The 18,436-nt window shown below is 42.0% G+C and overlaps 1 protein-coding gene and 1 long non-coding RNA gene across 2 annotated transcripts in view; one reads left to right on the plus strand and one right to left on the minus strand.

The window, feature by feature from the left end:
- Positions 1 to 18,436, plus strand: part of LOC309640468 — a 163,571-nt gene that overhangs the window by 128,750 nt on the left and 16,385 nt on the right. The gene's annotated exons all lie outside the window — the stretch shown is intronic.
- TPH2 (tryptophan hydroxylase 2) overlaps positions 1 to 18,436 on the minus strand; it is an 87,852-nt gene that overhangs the window by 67,007 nt on the left and 2,409 nt on the right. Inside the window, exons 2-5 of the mRNA XM_082419006.1 lie at positions 17,339 to 17,491; positions 14,580 to 14,763; positions 14,370 to 14,470; positions 9,528 to 9,595 (exon numbers count right to left, since the gene is read on the minus strand). Coding sequence (XP_082275132.1) covers positions 9,528 to 9,595; positions 14,370 to 14,470; positions 14,580 to 14,763; positions 17,339 to 17,491 — 506 coding nt within the window. The remainder of the gene's footprint in view (positions 1 to 9,527; positions 9,596 to 14,369; positions 14,471 to 14,579; positions 14,764 to 17,338; positions 17,492 to 18,436) is intronic.

Consider the following 18,436-nt stretch of genomic DNA (forward strand, 5'->3'; position numbering starts at 1 on the left):
CCTTGTCAGTATGCCGTATTGTGTTAACGTTTTCCACAGCTGTGGGAGCCGTGCTATAATCAGACAACATCCTACTGAGGCATTGACGCACATCTAAAAAACCCACCAAGCCCCGAAAATGGAACGGAGAAACCTTTTCCAAATCAATTTTCCCTTTTGTCTTTCTTTGCGACTCTCAGGCTCCCTTCCTTTTCAGCCATTGAGTTGAACTCCAGGTAGAGAGAAACGTTTGGCATGAAAATGATTCTCCCATAAAGCCTGACGTCTTTTAAATACTTACAAGAACTGTGCATTTCAAATATGCAGAGAATTCTATACAGAGAATAACTTTCTAGAAACCCATGTCATTTAATTCTGTTGCTCTTGTTTTCAACTTGTGTATAATACCACCTATGTCAAATGGAAGTAGCTATGCAGATTTTTTTTAAAGAAAACCAAAAGAAAAAAGTGTTGCCTCTTGGGCAGAAAAAATATTTAGATTCTGCAAGAGAGGGACTCCTGAAATCCCTCATGTGACCTTCCTCAGAAACTATTCAAGTCATCTGGGAAATGACCCCAGCACGACGAATATTTGGGTTTGTTCTGCTTTGCAATTTACCGCTCCATTTCAAAGAAATTAAAGCATCAACAACTGGTGCTTATGCAGGACTCACAAAGTACCTCAACAACCGCATACATCTCAGCTTCATTCAAAAGCTGAGAAAGCAAATCAATGGAGGATAATGGAACGGGATAAAATTAGCTCAGTCGGGGAGAAAACATATTTGCCTTCTCAGGTGCCTCTTCTCAAAAGGGCAGAGAAGGGAAAAAATTAAAACTTGGACCCTCATCACAATAAAGACTACAATTCATCAAGGTGACCATCTGCCAATGAAACTGATAAGGAAAATGTTATTAAGGATAAAACTTGCAACCCCCGTTTTTTTCCCACTAAGAAAGCATAACTTTTCCCTTTCATTCTTCCTCTACCTTCTATTTATGTTTCCAATTAAGATTTGTCTATCTAAAAATCGGTAATGTGGCACTCACGAGCCCTGTTAGTAATGTATTCCTCTAAGCTACATTCTAAAACCAAGCAGGATCCATAAGTCATGCCTCTTCTTGCATGAAATGAGAAATGCTACGGTCAACTGAAATTTCTGGAAAGGTGGAGAGGTGGAGCCACCCCAGTTATTTTTCTGCAATTTGCAATAATTGCAAATGCCTCCTAGGAAAAACTCAGCATCAGTAATCCTCCAGCTCACACGTAAGCTAAATCATCACAGCTACCTAGGAGCAGGGAAACCCCAGTATGCACAGCATTGGGCATCCGGAGGTAAGAGGAGGGGCAGCAAACAGCTCTACCCCATATCTGTCCGGAGCCTTTGTCTCTGATCATCCATCTCCTTCCTTTTCTATACAAACCTATGGCTGACTCCTGCTGAGTCACCTAGTGAAGGGAAAACTGAGGAGACCTCCTGAGAAGTGAGGTGCTGGCTTGGAAGCCCAATATGTTTATTCCAAGGCAAATCCATTCCACAATTATGTATCTATTCGACATCTTAGAATGCACCGCATATTATTGAATCTTAGCCCCAGAAGGTTTCATCTGACAACACGTGGGTATTTGGGGCTGTGGGTGGGAGGAAGGAAGGTGGTAAGAAAATGCCCCTCTCTGCTTTGATGGCGAGAGGAGGTTAGAATCATCACTATACCATGTTGAATGAGAGAATTTTCTCTCTCTCTCCCCGATGGCGCTGAGTAGAAAATTCACAAGCTCACCCAAATTGAATGAGCCTGCTGGGCTGGGTGATTGCACTTTTCAAATACGCTAGTCCCCATTTGGGGCTATTTTGTTTTAGAGTCTCTGTTTAGCTGTGTACTTACACTCCAAGCAAATGAATCACAAAGGGTGCAATTTTGTAAATCAAAAAATCAAGAAATAAATAGGCTAGCAACTAGAAAAAGCCAGAGAGGGACAAATCCCTGGCAATTGTTTTTCAAGCCTCAGGCCAGCTGTGTTTATTTCCAGCCGATATATATCCCACGAGGGTCAGGCTTCGGGCGGGAGGAAAGGAGCACAGGGCCTGAGAGAGCAGAGCAAAGTCGCTCTGCAGGGCGAGGACGTGGCCCTGCCGTGCCAGGGCCAGGCAGATGTCCTGGGCGCCTGTCCTGGGCGCCTCGGAGAAACAGCACAGCCTTGAAGTCAGACAGGGCTGGTTTGAGCCCTGGCTCCACAGAATCTGAAGTGTATTAAGTACACACAAGAAATGTGCATTTCAAATATGCTGAATTCTGTAAAGAGAAGAATGACTTTTTAAAATGCCAAGTCCCTGAGTTCTGTCACTGTTATATTCAACCTGTGTATGATGCCACCTATGTCAAAGGGAAGTGCTACGGCCACTTCCAGACCAAAAAGGAGAAGAAGGAAAGAAAAGATGTGCCTTCTTGAGCAAAGAAAGACATTTAGATTCTATAAGAGAGGTACCCGTGAAAGTGATCTTATTCAGAAACTGTTCTGGTCACTGGGAAATAAACCTAGAACTACAAAATATTTACTTTCATTCTACTCTTCAATTTACTACTCAATTTCAGAGAAATTAAAGCATCAACAACTGGTGTTTATGCAGGTGACACAATCTGCTGTGTCACCTTTAGTAAGTTTCTTAATGTCTCTGAACCTCAGTTTCCTTATCTTCAAAATGAGAGCAGTAATGGCACCTATCTCAAAGGCTTATTGTGAGGCTAATGAGAGACTATAAGCAACGTGTTTAACACAATGTCCAGCACATGGCAGGAATTTAACAAAAGGAAGCTAAAACTACCTGAGCCTGACGGCAGAGAAGTCCAGCTTTGGTGAACATTTCTACCACCATCAGCCACTCAGAAATGAGTCCAACACAGCCCAGCCACCATCCGCTCCCTCTAACCTTAGCTGAGACTCACTGGCCTGCGAAGGCATTGGAGAGAGTCAATTTTTCAGACTGAAGAAGCAAGCTGTGTGCATGCATGAGTTACCTGAAACTGTATTGTACACACACACACACACACCCCACATATTTTTTTAAAAGCTCTTTTAACCCAGTCCATCATGGAGCCTGAAATTCCCTAATTCGTTCACTCCTTTAGGTACTTTGTTCATTTTAGGTGAGCTTAACAGAGGACAACACGGAATCGAGGAACCTTCAGATACTGAACACTTGATAATAATAATCCTATCTATCACAGATTCAACACCAGTTTCTACCAATCAGCCCTGTAATCACTGATAATCCTCCCAACCATACAAGGTAGATATTGTGCCTATTCTAAGATGAGGGCACTGAGACCCAGAGACTCGGTCAGTGCTCATAGCCACAGAGCTTGTAAGTGATGCAGCAGGAATTCAAACCCAGTTCTGTTTAGCTCCAAAGCCTATACATTCTGCCACATGCTCCACTACACCATGCTCCCTCTGCTTTCATGAGAATTAGCTCTGCAGAAAATGCATTAGTTCCCACTGTGGTAGAGCAGTTAGGGAGGGTCTTAAAGAAATAAAATTAAACACAAGTTAAAGGTATTTGGTAGCCAGCCTCCAAGACAGTCCCCAATGAACCCTACCCCCTGGTATCAATGCCTGTGTGTAGTCCCCTCCCACAGTGTATCAGAGTTGGGCTATGAAACCAACAGAGTATATCAGGAGTGATGGTAAGTCACTTCTGAGGCTAGGTTATAAAAAGCATGGTAGATTCTGCCCTGTTCTCTTTTGGACCACTTGATTTGGAGGAAGCCAGCTGCCGTATCTTAAGGACACTCAGGCAAGAAACTGTGACCTCCTGCCAACAGCCATGTGAATAACCATACTGGAAGCAGATCTTCCAGCCGCCATCCAGCCTTCAGATGACTGCTTCCCTGGTCAACACTGACTCCAGCCTCATGAGAAACCCTGATGCAGAACCACCCAGCCAAGCTGCTCTTTAATTCCTGACCCTCAGAAATTTTGTGAGATAATAACTTTGTTGTTTTAAGCTGCCCAATTTGGGGGTCATTTGTTACACAGCAATGAATGACACAGTACAAAAATCAGACGGAAGTCAGGACTTAAAGAAAGCCTTGGCCAAGGGGAGTGAAGAAGGGTATTCACCAAAGGGTGATAAAAAGATCTGGTGCATGAGGGTAGACAAAAAGGAGAGATGGGTTGAAGTGAGAAAAATATTATAACAGTAGTAGCAAATACTTATACAGCAGTTCCTGAGCAGTGTTCAAATCGCTGTTGATATATTAGCTCATTTAATCCTTACAACAATCCTATAAAGCAGTGGTAGAGTTATCCCCACTTTACAGACAAGGAAACTGAGGCACAGAAGACAAATAATTTGCAGGTGTCACTCAGCTGGTAAGTGGTGAAGCTGGAATTCACCCCAGGCAGTCCAGCTCCAATTTCTGTACTCTTAACCCCTCCACACACTGTCTCTCAGATCAAAAGAGAAACTGGAGAAAGCAACAAAAGCCCTCCAAGTGGGTCAGGGGTCTGAGTAAACCCCCAAGCTTTTGGTCTAGATTCCTTCATTATTGTTTTGATAAAGGTAATAATAAAGTACACCATAGAGCAATGTTCCATTGATTTCATTTAACCCTTAAAACACTCCCAGGAGAGAGGCAGAAGAGATACTATTATCTCCATTTTACAGAGGAGATACTATTATCTCTATTTTACTGAGGCTGAGCGATGTTAAGGAATCACTTGGATCCCTCAATGTGAAATCAAATGAGTTTTCTTGGCAAATTAGGGAATTTTTCAACTTCAAGCAAATTCTGATTATGTTGGAACTCCCTTGTTTACCTTACTCATTGATATTTGCATTTACCTGTTTACATTTCAGATTCCATGGACTAACAAAATAATAAATCAAAGAGGAAGCAGCCCCATGAAAAGAACATGAGATTCATATACCACCTCAATTTCAACCAGAAGAAAACACATTCAAAACAAAACACAATCACAGTAATATTCAATTTAAGCAAACAAGAGTGGCAAAATTAAAGTCAGAGCTCGGGGCCTCTTTCCAAGACAGTAAGATGGATTGAAATAACTACGGCTACCCCAACCAAAGATATAATTAAATTAAATATGCATGCCCATTGTTGAGGAATAATCATTACAGTAGCTCCCAAAGAAAAAGGTGTTTATTCCTAGTCAGTTGAAAAAATATATATTACTGAGTTTTCTTCCCCAACAATACAGCAATTGTGAAACCTACAGAAACGTAGCAAAGCTAATGCCAGGCTTAAAATATGAAGGTGCCAATGGCAGAGAACTGGAGAGTTTCAGACAAACCTAACAGCTACACCATCACAGTCATAATTTTCTCTTCCTCCTCATGCCATCTGCCCCCCTCCCCCAAGCACTTCCATTTCATCTGAACTGCACGTCTATAGGCCCTTCACATTGTCTAATCACGGGGGGCTTCTTTTTCTGTTTATACTAGGATTTCTTTTATTTGGGTGGAGGAGGACGGGGTGTGATCTGCCCGTTGCCTCACCGATTATTTTAGAAACAGTGCCCTCCCCATCCGCAGCCTTCCTTCTCAGGTCTGCTATGGAGAATGATATTTGCATTAATGAATGTTTCCTCTGCTGTTACTGGTCAGGCAGTTGGGCCTTCCAGACCCTCGTGGCCCCGCTGCTCAGGTCTGTCTGCGGGCCTCTGGGTCGTCAACCCTGTTTCTTGGCAGCGCTGTCAATCAGAAACTCCCTTGAGTGGCACCTATTGACAGTTCCCAGCATGCTGAACGTCCCCACTCCCTCTCCCCTTTAGGTTTCATGGTAACACAGACTTTGAGCCTGCTGTTTTTCCATCATCGAGTGGAATTTTTTTTCATTTTTCTCTGCTTGTGTTGATTCTTTCCCCCTGCTTTATCCTTTCAAGACTATCAGAGAAAATACAGTATTCAACACGAATTCCCCAGAGGGCTTCTTGGCCGTGGTTTCAATATACATTATTCTGTATTTCTCTTCTTTTCCTTCTCTTTATCTTTTGACACCTCAGACTCCATCCTGCCAATTGCTACAATACCACCACCAAATACACCACCATATATTTGACTTCTTCTCAGTGCCCATAAACCTGAATGAATTACCAGCAGGGAATTGAGTTATTCTCCCCATGTCCAAATAGTCCCTAATTTTAGTATTACCAAACTATATTTGCAGAGATGGCACATGCTGGATTTTTCAGGACCACCCCAATTTCAGATAATCTTCTCTTCAAGCCAGTGGTTCCAAGCTTCGTTTTGGAAAATCAGATCGCAGCAGGCTGCCAAAAGCCACACAAATGAGCTTATTTTAAGTAATTATTGTATTGACGTCTTTTTCCTTTGCTCACTTGGAAAGCCATCAGCACTAGAAAAACTCATATTGCAATTAGAAATTGCATCTTTATTTTCTTTTAAACCAAAAGGAAACCTTCCTTACTGCATGGCACAATGGAGACCGTGGCTCAGACCCACTTGGGATTTGTGAGCACCTGTGCCCCACCCCACCAGCACTATTGCATGAGCTTGCACACGCATGTGGACACACACACACACACACACACACAATGGCTAGCCCTTATCCATTCTCAAGGTCGTACTCAGAGAAGCCACAGGAATGATGGCATGAGGGGCATTAAGGAACGATCCTTTTCTCTCTACTTTCCTCAAGTCTTAGGTTTGTGTTTTCCAGGGTTAACCACTCCTGGCAGGCACTTTCCTCACACTGCCCACATACAAGAAGCACCTAAGGCAACTGGCGATCTGTTCTCAGTATCTTGGCAGCTTCCCGCACACCCAAATGGGAATACGATCGCTTTCTATGAAATCTCTCCATAAAGAGCGAGGTTGGTCAGCATGAAAAGTATCAGTATATGAACAGCCTTTAAATGAGAAACTGGAGGAGTTTCCTTTCAAGGATTACTTCTAAGGACGTTTGAGCTATAGTATTCGCTAAGCTGGAGCATAAACAATGGCGTTAACATAGCTAAAGAATAAACCAGCAGATCAATGGGAAACTGAAGACAGCCTGAGGAAAGGGAGAGGGAGGATGTAATAGCAGTAACAGGCACTTATGACCACAAATCATGTGCCATCTCCGTGCTCAACTCAGCACATGCATTCTCCTTCGTAATCCTGACATACGTCCCAGACGGAGGACCTGAGAGGCAGAGTGAGGGGCTCACCCAGCTAGGAAGTAGTGGAGCTACAACTCGAACCCCACGTTGTCTGACTCCAAAACCCTAGGTTTTAATCACTTTGTTATTCTACGTAGTCAGCATTGCCCAGGGGAGAGGGTTAATGTCCCTGGATTCCAGACTCTCTTAGCTAAACGCCCTTTGCTTCGACTCTGTATCCACCGAATAGTGTAATTTGGCCTCTCTGGCGTCATGACGGGGAGTTTTGTGAGTCCTGTGAGAGTGGTTTCTCCCTGTGTAGTGATGAATTGGTGGTGCTCTGCCTACCTCAGCCTCCTGAACTAAGAGTCAGGCCCCTCCAACCGGGACCAGATCCTGGAATGCTTTACCTGCATGCAGCCCTCCTTTGTAGAAAACCTCCACCACGTCCAACCTCCAGTTTTTACTTTTGCCTTCCATAGACACCACACCTCAATTTCATGCTTTAGCTAAGGGAAAATGGCAAATGCAAACTCTTGTTAACACTTTGAGGGCCTCACCCTCCATCGTTTTAACTATATGCTCTTTTCCTCTCCTCTCCACATAAATATGTTTTCTTTAAAACCATAAGACCCCCCATTATCAATGTTCCTTGAAACTGGTTGACTCATACATACCAGTTTTATTAGTGCCACCACATTATCAGCTTGTCTTTGTCCAGTTTCTTGGCTCTAGTAAGAAGAAATAACTAATATTTGAGGTAGTCCCTTGATCACCATGCTAACAAAATCTTTTATGTACATACATACGTATTTTGTTCTTATATATATAATACATCACATACAGCATCTATGTACAAAATACATTTTTATCTATCTGTTTTATCTAAAGAGAAAGTCTCTGCCAAGAACTGAGCTTTTACCAAGTCCTAGGCAGGTCACGCCCCAAAGGCCTGTCCTGCCTACACCCATCTATGCAGATATGACCTGATTCCACAGGGAGGATCTGTGAACCAAGGGGTACCAGTATTAAAGCTCACAACCATTTATCAGGGCCTGATGTGAAAAAGTGAATGTGGCCTATCAGAGTCCTCTCTTGGCATTTGTCTGGGAAACACTGGGAGATGGAGCTAGTGAGTGATGGTGCTGAGGGTAAAAAGGGGGCATGAGGCTGGGCTCAGGCCGGGACAAGCCGTGAGCATGCTGACGCTGTGATGGGGCAGAAAGTCACAGTTGTCTAAAGAGGGTCGAGAACCTGCTTGGAACAGAGGAGACAGGACTGGAGTAGACACACGTGGAAAAGCGTGTGCCAAAGAATCTTGGTTTTCATGCTAATAAGCATGGTGGAGAAAGAATGAAGGATGCCTGGGGCTTGGGAGGAGGAAGAGAAGAGCAACAAAGCAACAAAGGAGGTTAGAAATGAGCAAATGACTGTCAGTCAAAGGTGTGGCTGGGAATCCTCTCACTTTGCTTTAAGCACCTATATGTCAGATTCCTTTAAAAAAAAAAAAAAACAGCAAACACTGGTACCCGCTGTAACACACGTAATGTCCTAAATTCTCACCAAAGACAAACTTGCCCTACAGGACAGTCAAGATTCTCACTAGTCTCAACTAGAATAAGAAAGACACTTCCCTACCAGGTATGGATTTACGTTTTGTTCTGATCAGAAGATTCATGTAGCTGATCACATACCAAAGGAAAGACAGCGACTGAGCTACAATGGTCTGTAAGTTTTATTAGTGTGAGCAGAATAAACAGAGGCCTAACATCCATTCCAGCTTTCTAGATGTGGCCTGCGGTCACGACCACTGCATTGTTGCCGGTCACAAACCTCCTGTCACTGCCACTTAGCACCACGCACTCTGCACATCCTCAGCCCGGTCCTGAGGCTCTCCAGTTCCATCCCAACACTGATCCCAGACTGGATATGAAACTCTTCCATAAACCCTCCAGCTTATAGGAAGCTTCCCTTTCCCTGTAAAGCAAACACATTTCTATTATGGAGGCTGACATGAGTCTTTCCACCCTTCTTGCTGAACCCTCTACTTTCACTGGGGAAGCCGGACATGGAAGGGGGTTACTAAAAAGTCAAGTCAAAAGTAAAATTAAAACACATTTTCCAGGCCCTGCAGAGTGTACAAAAATGGCTCCTTGCCTTAGCTGAGCTATGAGTACAATGGTGAAAACGTAGCACTTGGTAGGTGGCCCGCAGCTCTCATTATTTTACAATTATATCCCGGATGTCAAATGTCCGTGTTGGCATTTAAAGCCTACAGAGCTGGTGAGTGTTTAAAATGCTTCATGTCTACTTTCTGCAAAAGTTAAAGTGAAGTAGAAGACGGGTCTGTTTAACACAGCATGTGTTTTCCCTAACTCGCCAGCAACAAGTCACAGGAAAGAGTTACACAGGTACTTACTATTTATAACCCATGGCTACATCCACAAAATACTTCCTTCTCTGTCGATAGACGTTGTCTTTAAATCCCTTCAACAGAAAAGGGATTAAGTTATTTAACGGACTGCCAAAAAAATTAGCTGCAGAAGACCTAAAAAAAAATCATTGTGATGTTTACTGAGTGTCCAATTCAAACGTAAATTTTTTCCCTTGGATAACCACCTTGATGACACAGGCAGAAGCGAGTTGTACTTACAGTAAAACCTCATTAAATTTGGGCTGTCTTAATTTGGGATGTGTGGGAATTCAGACTAAAGTTAACCTTTCCATGAAGTAGGCAGAACGGCTTAGTTAAGCAAATTGATATTGTGAAAAATATCCTTTGGTTTTCAAGTATCATTTACATGTAATTGATCTTAATTACAAATTAATCTTATCTGTTCATTAAAATAGGTCCCTTTAACACGGATTTTTCACTAAGAACCTAAATTTAATTGCTTTGCGTAAATTACCAATAAGTGTACATGTATTAAAATTCTATCATTCAGAATAATCATCAACACCCCAAATTAGGATGAATAAAGAGGTTTTGCTGTATGTTATGAGCGCAGCCACACAATGCAAAATCGATTACAAGGGATCCACGCGAGATAGCAGGCTAGCTCCATTCCCCTCTGAGTTCCTATGGCTCTGACTAGTCTTCAGCCAAGTTCAAGATGTTACCCATCATCATGCACTTGGGAAATTAAACTTCCTGTCTGCCATTCTCCCATCAAGTGGAATCCTCCTGAGAGGACTTCCTGGTTTACTCAAGAATCTCCTCTTGTCAACAGACTTTCCATTTTCCTTTCCTTCAGGTACTTTCAGACAATCAGTTCTTTCCAGGGTTGTTTCTTCAGACAGCTGGAAGCCCAGCAGGAGTTGTTTCAATTTAACTTCTTACCTGCGCAACCCCTGAAAACCCAAAGGGAAACCAGGACATGCTGACCAGTCTGAGAAGGGAGGCCAGGCAAGGAGACAGGCCGCAGGGGTCGTGGGCTCTGGGAGGAGAACTGGGACAGGCCCACAAAGGCCTGGACTACCTCTGCTCACCCAGTGTCCACTCAGACCCTTACGCAAGGGGGCTGCTCAAGAGGAACCTCAACTCAGAGAAACTCGTTCTGTTCTCTCTTCCAGCTGAAGGAGAACTGGCCTTGAGGTCAGAAATCGTCACAGGACTGTATGCTGAATAGAAACAAAGAACGTCCATTGCCAACAGCCTTTCTCTCAGGAATGACAAAAGGTCACTAACAGAGGCAGAGAGCGAGTGCCCTGAGGTCACCCAAAGGCCCTGCAGAAGTGAAGTACCCCTGCCCTTAAAGCTAGAACTTTCTTTCTTCTGCTACAAATTGGGAGTTTTTAAACTGGAGTTCATAGGCAGGCTTGTGGAGCCTTCAAATGTGTATATGCAAAATTTGTGACCATAGTTACAAAATGTGTGACCACCTTTACAAATGGGTATGTGAGCTAAGAAAAGGTCTTATGCCATAGAGGGTAGACATGGTCGCTAGAAAGTATGAATTTCAACACTCACTAGTCACACCAAGCAACCTGGTGGTGGTAAACAAGAATTCCAAGCACCTTGATTACTCAAAAAGAAAGCAGCCCGTGACAAAAGGAAAAGAGTTATGTGAAAAGCTCAGCATCTGTTCCCTGGTTCCTGCCAAACCGGACACCATGGTAACAGCACCGTAATCTGCTGGGCTTCCCAAAGAATCTCCAGTAGCTCTCCTCGGCAAACACCTGCACCTTTTCCAGGCATGAAAGAGAGTGATTTACTCATCACGCCTCATCAGCCTAGTGTGGCGGTAATTACACAAGTGTTATGGGTGAACCAGAGCTTCCAGCATTGAACCGTGGACTGGCAAAACAATGCTAGCCTACACTAGCGATTACAGAGACACAGCATTCCTTGGCCAGCCATTCTAAATTGATGCCAGGGATAAGGTTACCAGATAAAATAGAGAAGACCCATGCAGTATTTGGGGCATACTTATACTAAAAAAAATTTGTTGTTTATGTGAAATGCAAATTTAACTAGGCATCCTATAGTTTTATTTGCTAAATCTGGCAACACTAGCACTCAGAGAGTATCTGCTGCACACCACCCTTCCTCTCTCAATTTAAATCAAGAGGAACGTGATTTAAATCAAGACCCAGCTGGTACCCAAAAGTGCTCAGCTGAATGTACGTTGGCTCTCCCAAAAAGTCAACCTGGGGGAATACTGGAATCATTTGCGGAGCTTTAAATAACACTCCAAACCTGGACACATTCCCAGAGGTTCTGATTTAAGCACTCTGAGGTGACACCCTGGCATAGGAAATTTTTTAGTTCCCCAGAGATTATTTGAATGGAAAGCTAGGGCCGAGAATCACTGAGTTAGGACATTAGTTCTCAAACTTTAGAGTTCATCAGAATCTCCGGCAAATCTGTTTAAATGCAGATTCCAGGGTCCGTCCCTGGAAGTTCTGATTCAGTAGGCTTCAGATGAGCCTCAACATATTGCATTTTTAATAAGCACCTTATGCGGGGATGTTGAATCACACTTTGAAAGACCCTCTCAGTGTAGATCCTTGCTACTCAAAGTGTGGTCCGCAGACTTCCACTGTAAGCCTCAACTGGGAGCTCACTAGAAATGCAGAATCTCAGGTGCACCCATCTGCATTTTGCAAAGATCCTTCACATGATCTGTTTGTCCATTAAAGTTTAAGATGGACGGACCTACATATTTAACCCTTTCTAGGGAGCCTCAGCAGCCTGACACATTCCAAGCCCCTTCTGAGCCATCTCCGCACAAGAGTGCCATCCTAACGTAATAATCCCTGCCTTAGGACTGGAATTATTCCCAAGCACAAAAATTCCTTAGAAACTTTTTTCTATCTTCATCAAATAATAACTTATAAAAAACCACCAACTTACCAATATCAAATTTTGCATAATGAATATTTGATGTGCTTATAAAAGAAATACGGTGTAAAAAAAAAATGATGAGTGAGGTAGGAGATTGCTAAGTACTTGCAATTATTTCAAATGGCTGCATAGAAAATAAGAGAAGGTATCATAAGGTGGGTGTAATTAGGAGTAATGGAACAAAATTAAGCCCAGGAAAATGTATGCTGGGTATTAGAATAAATTTTTTCACAGCAAGGTCAGTGGTTCCTGTGGTTGTTTTGACCCCCTTCTCCAGGTTGAGTAATTTCCAAACTAGACTAAGGGGAGCATTTGGAAATAAGAGGTTAGCAAAAAATCCTTTACTGTCCAGGCATTGATCAGGATGATTTAATACAGCATTTCCTTTCCTGGAATTAAGCATTCACTCTTGCCAAAATGCTTTCCAGTTGTTTTATTAACTAGGCTTTTCAAACACCCCCTTTGAGCTCAATAAGCATTTTATTTCCACTTTTTGCATAAAGAATTTGAGTTGCAGAAGTAAAGGAACTTGCTCAAGGTCATCCTGCAAATTAACAGCTGGTGTCTGGGCAGTCCTGTTACTGCTAAGCTCTTAAATCAGGCTTCTGTGCTAATTCTGACTCCTCTGAGGTGGGGAAGGAGAAGATAAACAAATGGATGATTCTTAAAGACACTTTTGAGTATTTTTGTAAAGTTCAGGAGCCTTACATGTGAACTGCTGGGAATTATGCTGACGAATATAACACAGTGTCTTTGAGCGAATTCAGCTTTTTGAAAATCATGGAATTGAATTAGGTTTTTTTGACCATTCGTTTGAATGGTATGCTGTGAATTGGTTTGAATTTGTATTTTATGCCAGAAGACTGGTTTGACTGAAAAATTCCCTCTTGCTGAAGCTGTCATAGTTTCCTTTAAAGCAACGGTTCTCAAACTGAAGTGTGGGCTTGTTAAAACCAGCTCCCAGGGGATACTGATGTGGCTGGTCCCAGGACCACACTTAGAGAACCACTGCATACAGTCTCACTATCAGATTTCCAGATATCCTCCATTTAAATAAAATGAATATCTGAAAACCATTACCCTCAGACCACAAAGTCTCCTATAAGCATGACCAATCTGCTTGGGTTTCACCCTTTATATATGCTCATTTTTAGAGAAGGGGCACCGGGGGAAAAAGTTGCTTGTAACAAATGAGTATATTGATTGCTTCTCCCAGACTATTAACTGTACTTCATTCCGACCATAAAGAGGCTCCAGGCCTCTTGTATTAAATAAAAACTGATGTAAAGGGGGAGAGAGGAAATAATGGGAAATGCTTACTACATATTATATTTCTTTAAAGGTGGTCATTTTTATTGGAGTAGAGGAGAGATGGCGATAAATAGATTCAGGGTAGATGGGGAAAGAGAGGCATTTTCCATTATGGTCTTATTCTATCACCCTCTGCCTTTCCACTGAGACTAAAGTCCACCACATTACTCTACCCCTTACTACCTCCAATCAAGGAAAAGAACAAGGAGAATTTTACTTTCTCACTGAGCCCCATAATGCCTAGTCCTCCCCAGTTTCCCAACGAGGTGATCAATTTCAGTTCATTGTTTTTCCAAGGGTCACCATCTGCAAGTATATTTCAGGCTGTCTAATTCTACGGAAATATTCTCCAAGGTTTATACCCTCCTCCTCTCTCCAACCCTTTTAAAAATAAATGCTAGGTGGAAATGCCATCCTTCTAACCTGCTTCCAGCCAACGCATATGTACAGGGAAACTATCATTTAAAAGTCTGCTCTCAGTTATGGGGAATAAATAATAAATTGCTCTATAATACAGCATTACAGCACAGAATATGGCACACTGCCTGGCAGACGGGCGGAGCTGGAAGAGCACATGTGGAAGGGATTTGACTGCACACTTACTGGGTGATCGGCATCCAGCTCAGAACCATACATGAGAACTCTGTGAGAACATTTGTCTAACTCAGAGATCTTCCGGGGAAACCAGGGCACATCCTCTAGCTCTGCTGGAAACACAGTGCAGGTTCAAAATATTAGCTCACAGACTGTATTTTCCCCTTTGCAACATTTGTCAGATTGCAAAATCACCCGACAAGCAAAAACTGGCCTTGCCTTCTTCCTCTGTCCAAATGTTCTCTGGCGGATTCAGCGTCACGATCGTGGTTTGAAATTTCAGTGACTGAATGAGCTCATTGAATTCCGTTTTGCCACACTCACAGTCCACAAAGATTTCAACTTCCGAACTTCTTCGCCGGGATTTCCTGGACTCGATATGAACCATGTTGACGTGTTTTTCCTGTGGAAATATAAGCAACATCTCTTAATCACCTTCAGGGCACAATAAGAGGGATGCCATGGGCTGCTCTTGTTCAACTCGTAAGCAAAAAGGTACCAAGTGCCCACAAAAGAGGAAAAGACGACCTTCTCACCGTTTGCTTGACTAAAACATGGAAATGTTTTCCAACCATTGTCTCTATTAATAAGAATAGTAACTGTGTGTAGGATTTCCTGTCTCATTTTTAACAAGGGGGGGGACATTCAGATATATAAAGGGCCCTATAAAATGTGTGATAATTATGAACTTTATCATTTCCCAGATCAGTCCACATCCCACTGGTGGTATGCATGATTGTTTGGGAGGAAATTAGTTTATTGTCATATAATCCCCAGATTTATTTATTTATTTTTATATATTTTCCCCAAAAAACCCCTAAAACTCAAACTCCTGATTTTCTGGTAGTATAACATCTCTTTTTGAAATAAAGCTTAAAATCTTTGAAAAAATAATTAATAGTATGAATAGCAGGCAAATGAGGCAGAAACCGGGAAAGTGATATGAAAATGACTGAAGTTTGGGAAACACTGGCCAAAGTGTGGCCCCATTGTAGGGGAAAAAAAAAAAAGGAAGCAAGAAAAGTAGCGAAGAAAGGATCTCTGCAGGCAAAAAAAGAAGAAAAAGAAGAAGAATCCCTAATGGAACCACTTAGTAACTGGTCTCTTTCAGCTACCTCCAGGCTACCTTCATCCAAGGATGTGTTGCTGCAACTATCATGATGGGTTTCATGGGTAAAATCTCCTTACAATAAGGTGTTCGTAGGAGGGCAGCAATTTAATACTTAAATCTCAGGTTTAAATTTTCCCAGTGATATAGTCTTCCTTTGTCCTGAGTTAACTGAAGACTAAGTTCTCCTCTCCACCCTAACCCACCCCCACATAAGCAGATCCCTCCCCATCACTCCATGGTACACTCTGATTACCAGCACAATTCCAAATACAATCCTGGATGACCTCAGAATTTTCAGCACAGCAGCAGATAGGTAGCTTCCGGTACCAGACTAAGATAAAATCTGATGACATCCTTCTCTGTATAAAGAAACTAGTCTTTTGACCAGGACATTAAATGCTCTATTTCTGTTTTTAATAACTTTTGCAATAATGCCATATTTTCTAAATCGGCAGATAATAAAGGTAAGACTAACATTAGGTTCAAAGTTCAAGAGTCTTCTCACACACTGTGTCACTTTGGGCTTTTAATGTCCTTTGGTTGAAGCAAAGTGGATATTTTTAGACAAGGAAACTGAGGTCCAGATGGGTTAACTAACCAGATGGGGTAACTAAGACCCCATGACTAGCTGATGGCCGAGTGAAAACTCATGACTGCTCACTCGTTCTCCAGGGATTTTTCCACTGCACCCAGCTGTCTAATTGAATTGCCCTGCCTTTGGGAACTGTATGGAGATAGTGCTGGATGATATAATTATGCGTAAAATATTTCCCCAGATTTCCATTACCACTCTTTATGGTGCCTGATCCTTTCTTCAAGGTCAAAGGAGAACAAGGAAATATCTGCAAAAACAGGCTGCTAATTCCCCCTCTGTGGTCCTCAAAGAGGCATCACAATAATGCCTCATATCTGTACGCTTTACGAAGCACTTCCACTCATATTATTTCATCACAACAACCCTGTTAGGTGGGAATTATTATTGCTATTTTACAAATGAAGCAATTGAACCTAGGAAGCAGCTAGTGATTAGTCAAGCCAGGAGAACGCAGGTCTGAATCCTCTGACTGCAATTCCAACCCTCTTTCCACTGCACCAGCAGCCCAAGGCACCGTGCAGAGCTACGCTCCCTATCCTACAGCTCTAATCACAGCCCGTGCCCCCAAACAAAATGCACTGGCAAAGGAGGTGCTTGCTGAAGGGTAGGGGAGCCATCAGGTGTGCCCTGGCAAAAAGGCAACAGTTTTCCTGGCCTTTTATAACCTCCCCCTCAAAGGGGCTCTTTCTTGAGGTTACAAACCACTCACCTGGGCTTAGGAAAAGGCTACTACATTTCTACAAGATAAAAAGAGAGCTAGCCCTAGCTCATATATAAGGAGAATGACTCATCTTTACAAAAGACACATTAAGTTCTTGAAACAATGAGGCTTCAGGGAATACCGAGTACCTATACTAATATATCTCATTTTATGCAATAAGTGTGCTCTAGGACATGTGCACGATTCAAATATGAACAAATCAAATCAGGCTGCAGGCTCTTGATGTTTAAAGATAACCTCTTTGACCGCTTTTGTGTTTGCATTTCCAGGTGTGAGGCTCACACTTTTTAATTACTGACTTCCTCACCTGGCAACAGTCTGCAGAATTACTAATAGGCTGACGCTGAATTAATAAAACACGGTTTCCACGAATCTGCTTATTTCATTGTTTGACAGACCAACTCGTCTTGTAAAGCCTCATGAAGCTTGGTTTCTTTGAACTTTCAACACATTATCCAGAAATGGATTCAGTAATATTTCGTAACAGATGACAAGTTTGTAACCCGGCACACAGACGCTTTTAAAGTTAGATAATGATATTTTACATTCACCTGAAAGAGTTTCAGTGCTTTGACCAATCCACCAACTTCATTTTTCAAGGAGAAGACAACTGCCATCTTGCCACTCTCGGTAGCAGTGTCACTTTTGCTGCTTCCCTTGTTGCCTTTTTTATCATCATTTTTGCCAGCGTTAGTTTTATTTAGCTTCAAGAAGGTAGAAACACACACATAAAAGTATTAGTTAGGATTCCAGAGTTCTCTATAACTAGATTCTTTTTCAGACATTCCATTCATATGCTGGAAGCCCCAGCAATTACACAAGCTCTAGGAGAAGTTGCCAAGTCACTCATAACTTTCAGTCGTTAAGTACAAGTCTAATTTACTCAGGGACACTATTTTCCAATGCTCAAAGATATCACCAGTGGTTGAAATGAAAGGGGAATCATACTTACTTCACTTTAATAGCAACAAAAATCTGATCATCATAAAGTATAAAGTATCATGTATGAATAATTCCTGTCTTTCTTTCTAGGTTTATTTTACAGCATGAAATTTGATCTGTTAGCCTAGCTCAATCATATAGAAGCTATATTAATTACTAAACGTAACAAAATTAAGACTAAACATATATTTTTCACAGTAATTTTTGTTTTGATTAAATCTTAAAAACAAAATATTCGTTTTGTTCTGAAATATGTCAGGACAGGCACTAAAATTGATCACCTTACATTCTGTAATTAGATCCACATCGTCAATGTGAATCTATCTGCAGAAGTTCGCCACAAAGAGTGTATTCAATTAAGGCCATCTGTGTCAGCAGAGGATCTCTGAAAAGTGGTTATTAAAATTCAGCCACAAGAAAAAAGAAAAGAAAAGAAAGAAAGAAAAACTAGCTCATCCTCAGGAGCCAAGAGGAGAATCTGAGAAACTGGAAAAGATTACCACTTCATTGGCCAGTCAAATACTATAATACATGACTAAGTAATGACTGTTAGTCCTATTGGCTAAAGACAAAAATGGCAGATTCCAGAAACTCAGATCACATTGCCAGAAATACACAATTAAAAAGCTGGAAACTTTTACTTAACAGACAAATCAAATTAGAGTGTACTTTTTCATGTTCTTCATATGCAAATGAAGAACTGGGCA

Source organism: Balaenoptera physalus (genome assembly GCF_965194825.1).
Source record: "Balaenoptera physalus genome assembly, chromosome: 13".
In the NCBI taxonomy this organism is placed as follows: domain Eukaryota; kingdom Metazoa; phylum Chordata; class Mammalia; order Artiodactyla; family Balaenopteridae; genus Balaenoptera; species Balaenoptera physalus.